We start from the raw sequence: 12,661 nt of genomic DNA on the forward strand, positions 1-12,661 counted from the left end.
AATACTTACAATTCCATCTCTATCTGGTGAACCCCTGTAACGACAAGAAATGGGTAGCTATTAGGAAAAGAATCATTCTTGCTACATAGACTAAAGTATAACAGTAAGATTCACAAACCATCTCTTTCCCCCTTTCCTGCTTTCCCATTCCAGTGAACCCAGCTAATGAAACCAAAATCAAAATAAATTGGTTGGATGATATTAGAGCATGGGATGTGTGTGTGTGTGTGTGTGTGTGTGTGTGTGTGTGTGGCGGCGGGGCTGGGGTTGGGTAGGGTGGGACAGATTCTCATTAAAGGCTGGTGTCCAAAAGGCACGAGTTGCTGGTGCAATGTCTTGGTCCACTTTTGAGAGGGGAGTTTATTAAGAACCTGTCCCGCTCAGCTGACTCCATTTAAACTACCACAAAGAATTGAAACTGACTTGCCCGCTCTCACCTTCTCCCCTTGGAGAAGTCCTGAATTTCCCCCTACAGAAAGGAACTCCTATGGTGTCTTTCTCTTCACTTTGAGAATCTATATTTTCCCCCCTATTTCTATATTTACCTGTTCCTTTGATTATAGGGGAGCAGGAAATAGAGGACAATGTCTGCTAAATGGCTCACACTGATGGCCAAAGTCCAGGATCATTAATCCATGGTGACACTGTGGGGTAGTGCCTAGAAGTAAGGCTTGTGGAGTAGGATGGATCTAGGTATCCAAATTCCACCACTTATTAATTCTGTGACCTTGAATACATTACCTAATCTCTCTAAGCCTGTTTAAATAAGATAGGGTATATAAAGAACTTATAATGAGTTCCTGACACATACTATTTACAAACGTTCTTTTGTTATCATTTTTTTCCTCTTTCATGGTATCTCCTCACTGAGAACACAAAACTGGCCACTCGCAGTCCCATTAGACTTCCTAGCAAGTAATATGACCGTTACTCTGGGAAATTGAACAGGAGGAGCCAGAGGAAGGGAGAGGTGTGAGGGTAGTCACTGTCTCTTTTTGATTTCCTATTTTAGCTCCCCCTACAAGGAGCCAGAAAAATGTCATTCTACTAACATGGAGATCAGGATTATGCTTAGGTGAGCACTTACATTATTTGGAAGAAAAACTTAATGAGTGCTTGAGGGAAACTATGAAGTTTTGTGGAGTTTGGTGTAGTTGAAACTGTTTTTTCAGAGGTGGGAGCAGGTAACAACGTTCCTTATTGATTCACAGGGTGGGGTGGAGGAGAGATGAGAGGGAGGGAGGAAGAGGGAGAAAGAGAGAGAGAGATGCAGAGAGTTGGTGGCATATTCTTTGGGTTCCGAGATGTGATTCCCCTTTCCCAGTAACACCCCCTTCAAATTTAGCAAGATATCCCATTTGGATTACAAAATACTTGGGGGAGGGTACATCATTTTTCATAACGAGTTCTGTGTCTGCGTGGATGCAGACATGAATCAGTGATACACGGGCTAGAAGCAGAAAGGACCCAGATTTTAAAAGACCCATAGTAGTTGACAGAAATATTAGGGTCTTTGAACCTGGCTATGGGAATTAGTTGGTTCAAAGAAACTTCACCTAAAATAGAAGAGTAGGAAGATAAAAAATTGATAAAAGTTATCATTCACTGAACAAATGTTGAGTGCTTATAATGGGCCAGGCACTAGACTAGAATAAGGGGATAGAAATAATGAAGACATGCTCATCATAAAAAGAATGAGACAGGTAAGTATATCCAGTGGGTTACCATAGGCACAATAAGCCCAGGTTGGATAAAAAGCACAGAGAAAATGTACTGACCCATACTCATCAAAACCAGCTTTCCAGGGCACCTGGGTGGCTCAGTTGGTTGAGTGACTGCCTTCGGCTCAGGTCATGATCCCGGACTTCCAGGATGGAGTCCCACATCGGGCTCCCAGCTCCTTGGGGAGTCTGCTTCTCCCTCTGACCTTCTCCTCTCTCATGCTTTCTCTCACTCATTCTCTCTCAAATAAATAAAATCTTAAAAAAAAAAACAGCTTTCCCTTTTCAGATCTATACACTGAAAAAAAAAAAAAAGAACACTTCTTACTCAGGTAGTAAACCTGTGCTAAAGGAATTGAGAGAGAGGTGGTTGTATCAACTTTGGGGCAGGATATATCCAAAGGCACTGACCCTTGTGGGGATGTCTTTGCAGCAAGTCTTAGATGTAGAGAAGACAAGGCTCTGGAGAAAGGCCTGACTAAGGCGTTGCCCACTATGGGTTGAAGTACAAGTGTGTATCAACAGGGAATCTAAATGAGAGGCCACATAACCTCATGCATATTGTAGCTATAAGGATGGCATTTCAAAAATTTTAATCAGAAACACTGTAATTGTACATGCCAGCATTGGGTCCTGCTCTGTCTTTGTCTTTACCATTGATGGAATGAGGCTGGTGCTTGCTAGCATGGCGGCAGTGAGCGTGGCGGTGACGATCACTGGCTATAGTGCCAGACCGCCTGGATTCAATCAACTTAGATGCCTAACTGTGTCATTTTACCCTTTGATGTCTCAATTTCCTCATCTACTAAATAGCCATGAAACTGGCAAATACCCCATAGGCCTACTAAAGGATTCGATAAGTTAATAGGATTGAAGAGCCTGGAATAGTGCCTAGAATATAGTAAACCCTCATGAAATGTTATTTAGAATAAAATTATTATACAATCTGACCTAGAATGGGGAGTAATGTTAGCAGTCTCAGACTCTTGAATGTTTCCAGTTCATTTCCTAACCCCTTTTTACGAAGTTTTAGATGTATTTAAAAAAAATTTTTTTTTCCTTTTAACAGCAGACCCCTCATATTTACTGACTTCTCTCTCTTTTTTTTTTAAAGATTTTATTTATTTATTTGACAGAGAGAGATCACAAGCAGGCAGAGAGGCAGGTAGAGAGAGAGGAGGAAGCAGGCTCCCTGCTGAGCAGAGAGCCCGATGCGGGGCTCGATCCCAGGACCCCGAGATCATGACCTGAGCCGAAGGCAGCAGCTTAACCCACTGAGCCACCCAGGCGCCCCTACTGACTTCTCTTTTAAAACTAATCATCTACCTCAGGACCTTTGTGTCTATTTTAAGAAGTGTCAGTTACCCCTTGCAACCACTGCCCCTTCTCTTTACTCTGGTACTGGTCTTGATGATACTTGATGATACTAGTCTTCTTCTTCTGAGTGATAAAGAATGGACACTCGTTTCTGGACTGAAATACTGGCTCCAATCTTACTTTCCAGATAGTCTTCAGAGAGTTACCTAATCCCTTTTGGCATTGATTTCTTCTCTCTAAATTGAGATATTACTTCTGACCTTATTGAATCACTCTGAGGATTAAAAACGATATCAGTGCATAGAAAATACCCTGTACAGGGCCTGCCGAGGACTTAGCACTGGCTCGCTCCTTTCCTCTCTCGGCCACTGTAACGATGATCAAATCAAGGAGTGCTGGTCCTAAGCCCACTGTCTGTCTAAGGAGGTTGAATCGGCTAGAGCTGGGGCTGGCCACTCACTGTGGCAGGTTGCTTGGCAACACTCACAGAGCTGTGACAGTCCTGAAAACGGTTTGCATCAACAAGCTTTCGATGATTGCAGACGAACAGAAGCATTGCCTAAAGCTGAAGGGACAGCAAATTGCCAGAACATCTTCTCAGCCTTTGGCAAGAATGATGTATGACCCAGTTAGAGAGCAGTGGTTCATGAAAAGCAAAGGTTTACACTAAACAGCCTGTCCTTTGGCCATTATCGCTGGTAGAACTAGTTGATGGCTAATTTGCTATCATGTAAGTAATTTGGGGGGCTCAAATGATAAGAAGTTAAGAAGAGATGGTTAGGATTTTACAAACACATGTCTTGAGAGGGTGCTTCAGAGAGATATGGGGTGTCTACCCAAAGCTTTGAGGAGTAATTTCCTTATTTTCACACCTTTAGAAATGATGATGAAGAGCAATGCTTTGGCCACTTGCAAATTAGCTCAGCCTGCCCTGGGGAAGTTGTATGATTCCTTTCCACCTTTTTTTTTTTTTTTTTTTAAGATTTTATTTATTTGTCAGAAAGAGAGGGAGAGAGAGTGAGCACAGGCAGACAGAAAGGCAGGCAGAGGGAGAAGCAGTCTCCCCGGCGAGCAAGGAGCCCGATGTGGGACTCGATCCCAGGACGCTAGGATCATGACCTGAGCCGAAGGCAGCTGCTCAACCAACTGAGCCACCCAGGCGTCCCTCCTTTCCCCTTTTGAGGGAGATTTTTATTTTTCCTTTTGAACCTTCTTTACACAGCAGAGACTGTGTAATCTGTTACAGACACTGCCTTCAAAGAAAAATGGTTTAGTGTTGTTTGCTAATATGTTCTCCTGAGATGTGTCCACTAAAGTCCCACACAAGACGTGGCACATAGTAGGTGATGACAGATGTCACTGAGAGATGAACTGGAACAGTGTCTGGCCCTTTAGGGGAGTCAGATTCCATGTAGTGTAAACTGAGGCCCAAGAAAGGAAAATCGATCCCAAAGGCCAAGGAGCTATGGGCAGCACTGGAATGAGAGCCCCAGTCTTCTGCTTCTGGTGAAAGTACCATCCCCAATTCTGGCTGGTTAATTCCTAGACAATGACAATTTCTTAAGAAGTATTGGAAATTATATAATTCTCAGAAATACATTCCTAATTCAATCATTTGAAAAATTTGCAGGGCTAGGGTAAATGTAATTTCTATGTGATAATTATTTGTCAAAAGAAAAGCATAAACAAAAGGTAAGGACAGGAAATTTTAACATGTGAGATCTAGACACACACACACAAAAATAGCTTCCTCCCCTTACAAAATTCTTTGCACCGTCTGGTTTAAAAGCCTTCAAGGCTTCAAGATTGCCCCTTGCCTAAGGAAGGAAGCCCAGACACCTCAGCCTGGCTCTTAAAGACCTTTCTAACTGCTCCTGATGTCCTTTTTAGCTTTGACATCCATTCCCACCTTTCCCTGTAGCCATCAGGTCGACAAACAATCCTGGCTATCTTGTCCTGAATACCTACTTGACTTTCCCATCTCTCTGCTTTGGCTGTTGTTCCCTTTGCCTGAGATACCTGTCTTCATCTTCTCCAAGTCCAAACTCAAGGCTCATCCCTCTCTGAGATTCCACTGATCATCTGTCCAAACGTGAATTTACCCACCCTCAAATTTCCATGAAATTTCATTTTTAATTGCCCATATGCAACTTACCACATATTAATTCATATTAGTAAGAATCAGACCAGCGTCTGCTGCCATTTACTGAGCATTTACTAAGTACTGGGTACCAAATGAGGCATTTCAACTATGTTATCTCATTTTGTTATATGAAAGATATTTCTTAGGTATGGTAGCTGTTTTATCCCACGATTTAGGAGTTCTTGGAGGACAAGGACACAGAGCAGTGTTTGGATCTTGTGCTCAAATTTATGGATGATAAAAATGTACAGAATGAAAACCTAAAGGTGAGAAATAAAGGTAGTGCTCTCCAGTTTCACCTATGTCCCCAGAACTATTGATTTTCCCATCTTTTAATGTTCTTTCGAGGATTCTAGCCAAATAAGGGGATTAATGGGCTCTTTATTCTGATGTGTAGCTGACTACCCCATATGTGCATTTCCACACGGCCACGTGTGGTCCCTCAGCTGCAGCTGAGCGGTTGTGCCCTCCCAAAGTACATACGTCGAATCAGTGTCCTTTTCTTTCTTCCGTATTCCAAAGGCCTTCCTTGTACGTTTTTTCAATCCTGTGGGAAAACAACAAAGGGTCAAGGAAATCTATTTTCTATTTGAGTGTCCCTAGCAACATTCAAGGGAATGATATTTTTAAAGTTCCAACATACCAGTTAAATTTGAACTTTCAAAAAGCAATGAAAATTTCTTCATTGGTATGTATGTGTCTGTGTGTGTGCACGTGCATACGACTCATTATTATTTCTGACAGATGTTTATCAAAGACTCAGCACTCTAAATTCTTAGCACTCTGAGCAACCTGAGAGAAAAGGAGAACAGGGCCAGATATAGAAAAGATTGTAAGCTTTTCTTAGATCATTGTTATTCAACACCAAATTGGTCTTTTGCCAAGAAACTAAATCATAGATTTAGATGAAGAGGAGTTTTGGGGTGAGACATATTCCCGAGACTAGGACAATTCCAAAACACAGGTCACATGAACCATAACAAGAGAGCTACATCAATCGGACACATCTTGTGTCCCATAATCCCAACTAATCTTTTTCTACGTCCTCAATTTTGTGACAAGACTGATTATTAACCATTCTCTGGACATATCCCAACATCTGTACTCCAGTATCTCTCTCTTCTATATGTGGGTCTTACCTCTGGTTGAAGTGCTTTTCCTATTTAGATATTTAGAACTCATCCTTCAAGGCCCAGCCAAATGCCGCCTCCTTTGTGAGGACCTCACAGTCCTAGTGGTGTAAGAAACTGACAATTCCATGACCCATCCCCCCCCAAAATGTTGCTCTTAGATGTATTATAATATATCAAACTGTTCCACTTAGTTCTTATGTCAATTTCCCACATAAGCTGTGAGCTTTTCTAGGACAGAGGCCAGTATCCCTTCTCTATGTTCCCTACATATACATCTGGTACCTAGTATAGGTACCAGATAGTCTTTGTGGATTTAAAATACCTTCCAGGAAACATCATTCAGGCAGTATTGGGGTAACAAGACTCCCTTCTTCCATCTTGGACAAACCAAACACAATCTTGGTTTTTCCATTTTTATCCTATCAAGGCTCTATCTGGGATTCCTACTTCCTACATGTTTCATAGTCACATATGTGGCTTGTGGGTTTTTTTTTTTTAATTATTTATTTATTTGACAGAGAGAGAGAGAGAGAGAGGTCACAGTAGGCAGAGAAAGAGGGGGAAGCAGGCTCCCCACCGAGCGGAGAGCCCTATGTGGGGCTCTATCCCAGGACCCCGAGACCATGACCCGAGCTGAAGGCAGAGGCTTAAACCACTGAGCCACCCAGGCGCCCCGGCTTGTGTTTTTTTTTTTTTTTTTTAAATTTAATTTTATTTTTTCTGTGTTCCAAGATTAATTGTTTATGCACCACACCCAGGGCTCCATGCAGTATTGCATGCCCTCCTTAATACCCACCACCAGGCTCACCCATTCCCCCACCCCCTGCCTTCCAAAACCCTCAGTTTGTTTCTCAGAGTCCATAGTCTCTCATGGTTCATTTTCCCCTCCGATTTACCCTAATTTACTTTTCCTTTCCTTCTCCTAATGTCCTCCATGTTATTCCTTATGCTCCACTAGTAAGTGAAACCATATGATAATTGACTCTCTCTGCTTGATTTATTTCACTCAGCATAATCTCCTCCAGTCCTGTTGATACAAAAGTTGGGTATTCATCCTTTCTGATGGAGCAGTAATATTCCATTGTGTATATGGAGCATATCTTCTTTATCCATCCATCTGTTGAAGGGCATCTTGGCTCTATCCACAGTTTGGTGATTGTGGCCATTGCTGCTATGAACATTGGGGTACATATGGCCCTTTTTTTCACTACATCTGTATTTTGGGGGTAAATGCCCAGTAGTGCAATTGCAGGGTCATAGGGTAGCTCTATTTTTAATTTCTTAAGTAATCTCCACACTGTTTCCCAAAGTGATAGCACCAACTTGCATTCCCACTAACAGTTTAGGAGGGTTCCTCTTCTCCACATCCTCTCCAACACTTGTTGTTTTCTGTCCTGATCATTTTGGCCATTCTAACTGGTGTAATGTTGTATCTCAATGAGATTTTGATGTGAATTTCCCTAATGGCTAATGATGATGAACATTTTTTCATGTGTCTTTTAGCCATTTGTATGTCTTCTTTGGAGAAATGTCTGTTTACGTCTTCTGCCCATTTTTTGACATGATTATCTGTTTTTTGGGTGTTGAGTTTGAGTTCTTTACAGATCTTGGATAACACAACAAGGATGCCTAAGATTTTGATGTGAATTTCCCTAATGGCTAATGATGACGAACATTTTTTCATGTGTCTTTTAGCCATTTGTAGGTCTTCTTTGGAGAAATGTCTGTTTATGTCTTCTGCCCATTTTTTGACATGATTATCTGGTTTTTGGGTGTTGAGTTTGAGGAGTTCTTTATAGATCTTGGATAACACAACAAGGATGCCTAAGATTTTGATGTGAATTTCCCTAATGGCTAATGATGATGAACATTTTTTCATGTGTCTTTTAGCCATTTGTAGGTCTTCTTTGGAGAAATGTCTGTTTATGTCTTCTACCCATTTTTTGACATGATTATCTGTTTTTTGGGTGTTGAGTTTGAGGAGTTCTTTATAGATCTTGGATAACATAACAAGGATGCCTACTCTCACCACTGATTGTTCAAAATAGTACTAGAATTCCTAGCAATAGCAATCAGACAACAAAAAGAAATAAAAGGTATTCAAATTGGGAAAGAAGAAATCAAACTCTCTCTCTTTGCAGATGACATGATATTTTATATGGAAAACCCAAAAGATTCCACCCCAAACTACTAGAAATCATACAGCAATTCAGTAATGTGGCAGGATACAAAATCAATGCATAAAAATCAGTTGCTCTTATACACTAACAATGAAAATACAGAAAGGGAAATTAGAGAATCGATTCCATTTCCTATAGCACCAAGAACCATAAAATATGGGGCACCTGGGTGGCTCAGAGGGTTAAAGCCTCTGCCTTCAGATCAGGTCATGATCTCGGGGTCCTGGGATCGATCCCCACATCAGGCTCTCTGCTCAGCGGTGAGCCTGCTCCCCACCACCTGCCTGCCTCTCTGCCTACTTGTGATCTGTCTCTCTCTGTCAAATAAATAAATAAAGTCTTTACCAAAAAAAAAAAAAAAAAAAAGAACCATAAGATACCTTGGAATAAACTAACCAAAGAGGTAAAGGATCTGTACTTGAGGAACTACAGAACACTCATGAAAGAAATCGAAGAAGACACAAAAAGATGGAAAAGCAGTCCATGCTCATGGATTGGAAGAATAAACATTGCTAAAATGTCTATACTGCCCAGAGCAATCTATACTTTCAATGCCATCCCAATCAAAATTCCTCCAGCATTTTTCAAAGTGCTAGATCAAACAATCCTAAAATTTGTATGGAGCCAGAAAAGATACCGAATTGCTAAGGAAATGTTGAAAAAGAAAAACAAAGCTGGGGGCATCATGTTGCCTGATTTCAAGCTTCACTATAAAGCTGTGATCACCAAGACAGCATGGTACTGGCACAAAAACAAACACATAGACCAACGGAACAGAGTAGAGAGTTCAGATATGGACCCTCAACTCTTTGGTCAAATAATCTTTGACAAAACAGGAAAAAATATCCAGTGGAAAAAAGACAGTCTCTTCAATAATTGGTGCTGGGAAATTTGGACAGCTATGTATAGAATGAAACTTGACCACTCTCTTCCACCATTCACAAACATAAATTCAAATGGATGAAAGACCTCAATGTGAGTCAGGAATCTATCAAAATCCTAGAGGAGAACATGGGAAGTAACCTTGTTGACATTGGACACAACAACTGCTTTCAAGACATGTCTCCAAAGGCAAAGGAAACAAAAGTGAAAATGAACTTTTGGGACTTCATCAAGATAAAAACCTTCTGTACAGCAAAGGAAACAGTCAACAAAACAAAGAGGCAACCCACAGAATGGGAGAAGATATTAACAAATGAAACTACAGACAAAGTGGCTGTGTTTCTTAGTATCATTCAAATATACTAAATGCCTCTATATTTCAATACCTTAGACTTGTTGGGTGCGTAGGTGGCTCAGTTGGTTAAGTGTGTGACTCCTGATTTCAGCTCAGGTCATGATCTTAGGGTTGTGAGATTGAGCCTTTCATCGAGCCCCAAACTGAGTCCTGCATTGAGCCCTACATTGGGTCTCAAGCTCAGCAAAGTCTGCTTGAGATTCTCTTTCCCTCTGTCCCTCCCCCTGCTTGTGCACCAACACTCTCTCTCTTAAAAAAATAAATAAATATTTAAAACAAAAACAAAAACAAAACCCTTAGACTTGCTACTGGTGGTTTGGAAAGTTTTTTTGACAAATTGGAACTGGAAAAGTCCCTGAATTTCAGGATTTGTTTGGCACTAACAGGTGGAACAAAGGGAAAAACATTGACAGAATCAGAGACTTGATGACACCTTCTTCCAAAACATGTGAGTCAGCCCAAACTGCTCAGATTATCTGAATTATTCATTATCAGGCTCTCAGGATTCTACTCATATATAATCTCCAAAATGCCTCTATTCAATCTAATTTTGTATTTTAATAGTCATTCTGTTTAAGATCCCTAGGTCTTCAAAATGTCAATGTTTGTTTAAAAAAGACCTCTTCCCACATTAAGCTAAGCTCTTCTTCATTATTCTTCTTCACATGACTTTATAGGAAAACTTACTGACATTTAAAACTACCCACCCATAATATCTAGGAACACCTTCTCCTCATTCATTTTCAATTTGAATTGTTAAAAACTTTCTTCCTTCTCACCTCTACTTGCCTTATCCTCTTATAGGAAAAATACAGTGACAATCATCATCTCCTTGTCATAATTTTTCTTGGGTTCAAGTCTCTTTACTGGCCTCTCCATGCTTCTAATTCAGGTTTGGGATCACAAAGAATGCTATACTTCATCAATCACTACTGATTTCTATAGGACTATAAAACAAATGCTATCATTATTTTATGTTTTCAAGTCATTTCATTTTCTGTAATTTGACCATGAGATGAGAGACAGCATGCTCTACCAAATAGATCAGTAAATACACATAAGTTCCAGTAACTCTTGTATTAAGTTAGTAACTGAACAAGCAATAGTAGTTTTCCATAAGCTCTGTCCTGTTTTTGACCACCAAATTTGGACAACAGCCAACATGAACTAAGTCATGAACATCAATGAACTGTCCATTTTCCAGTGAAATGTGCACTGGATCAGGATTCAGGAGAAAGAGTCCATTTCTGGCAACATTTTCATAAAAAAAAAAAAGATTTTATTTATTTACTTTAGAGATAATTAGAGTGGGGGGGAAGGTCAGAGGGAATAGGACAAGTAGATTCTGCACTGAGTGTGGAGCTAAACATGGGGCTTGATCTCATAACTCTGAAATCATGACCTGAGCTGAAACCAAGAATCAGAAGCTTAACCAACTGAGTCACCTAGGTGCCCCCAGCATCATTTTTAAGTACATAGTTTAATACAAGTTTTATTTCTTTGTGTTTCAATCTCTCAGCCTACAATAAATCAGTCAATATTAAGGGATGAAAGAATTTGCACACATTCACAAAATACTATGCCAATCTGTAATTTTAATTTCACAGAAAGTTATATTTCCTGTACCTAGAATACATTCCTATATATGGAATATATAGAGGAATATACTAGATGTGACAGTCCAGAAAAATAGAACTAATCAAGTGTCAAATAAAAGAAAATGTTGGAAACATTTTTCCCCCTTGAGAAGTGGAAAGATTTGAGAAATTTGGGAAATTATGAAGATAACTCTAAAAGACTAAAGCAAACAAAGTAATGAGATTTAGAAGTTATTTATATCTTAACAGCTACTCGAGATGATCCAGGAAGAAAAACAATCGTACCAACTGTGTTAAAAGTAAATGTACAGGTGTTGTAATGACTTTTGAGAGTTCATTAAAAAATATTCCAAGAAATTTTTTTAAAGAGAGTAATAATAGTCAAAGATCTTAGAGGAATAACAAATTCAAGACATTATGTCTGATAATCTAATAAGCTTCAGAAACACAATAGCCACTTCTGATTCCAGAACTTCATAAAAACTTTAAAGTCAATTTCTACAGTAGAATTGTTTTTAGGCTGGGTCATGAGTATTTGTCAACTATACTTAACAAAAATGGGGGGGAATCACTTAAAGTAACTATTCCCTTGTCAATACCAAAACAAAGAGATATTAAGAGAAAGAACTTTTTGTCTTGATGATCTTGGGCTACAATGGTTCTCTTCCAAGTTGCAGAAGTGAGAATGTCCTCTTGCAGAACTGCAATCTCGGGTCAGTCACAGATGAAGTACAGCCTGTGTCTCTAGCTCCTCTCCATCTAATTTAGATTTCTTTTAGTTTCCTTCGGTATTATGATAGGAGCCAGTCGTGTCTGGGAACAACAACAAAATTGAAAAGAGACTGATTTTCTAAGAGGGTGGGAAAGCTCATTTCAAAATAGGACGTCCTGGATATGATGTTACCAGATAATAAAATAAAGCCGTAGGCATAGAAATTGACAATAGTGATAGCACAAACACAAAATACAGAAGTTGTTTTATCACTTCAATATTATTGGCTACCATTACTGAGGTCCTACCTATGGACCAGCTGCTTTGCATCTATGTGAAAAAGTAGGGGGGGCGTGTTTTCTTCTCAAATGATGATGAGCCTGAGGGTGGCCAAGGTTAGGTTTTATTATCACCATCTCCACGAAGGAAATTGAAGGCTCCTTTAACCCTGCTGCTCCCTAGATGCTGAAATTCTTCAGGACTTTGTCCTAGGTTCCTCTATACTCTCTCCCTGGGACAATCACATGGTTTCAATTGCCCTCTGTATATAAATGAACCCTGAATCTATAGGTCAGGCCCAATACTATCTCATGAGTTTCTGAATATATAATACTTGTTAC

At 40.0% G+C, this 12,661-nt stretch overlaps 1 protein-coding gene across 25 annotated transcripts in view; it reads right to left on the reverse strand.

Annotated features, from left to right (window-relative positions):
• Positions 1 to 12,661, reverse strand: part of SGIP1 (SH3GL interacting endocytic adaptor 1) — a 219,656-nt gene that overhangs the window by 122,985 nt on the left and 84,010 nt on the right. For all 25 annotated transcript variants that reach the window (XM_047726627.1, XM_047726628.1, XM_047726629.1 and 22 more), the window contains 2 exons: positions 5,665 to 5,728; positions 10 to 34 (listed from right to left, as the gene is read on the reverse strand). In XM_047726627.1, the coding sequence (XP_047582583.1) occupies positions 10 to 34; positions 5,665 to 5,728 (89 nt within the window). The remainder of the gene's footprint in view (positions 1 to 9; positions 35 to 5,664; positions 5,729 to 12,661) is intronic.

The sequence above is a fragment of the Lutra lutra genome, chromosome 4 (genome assembly GCF_902655055.1).
Source record: "Lutra lutra chromosome 4, mLutLut1.2, whole genome shotgun sequence".
NCBI classification, from domain to species: Eukaryota; Metazoa; Chordata; class Mammalia; order Carnivora; family Mustelidae; genus Lutra; species Lutra lutra.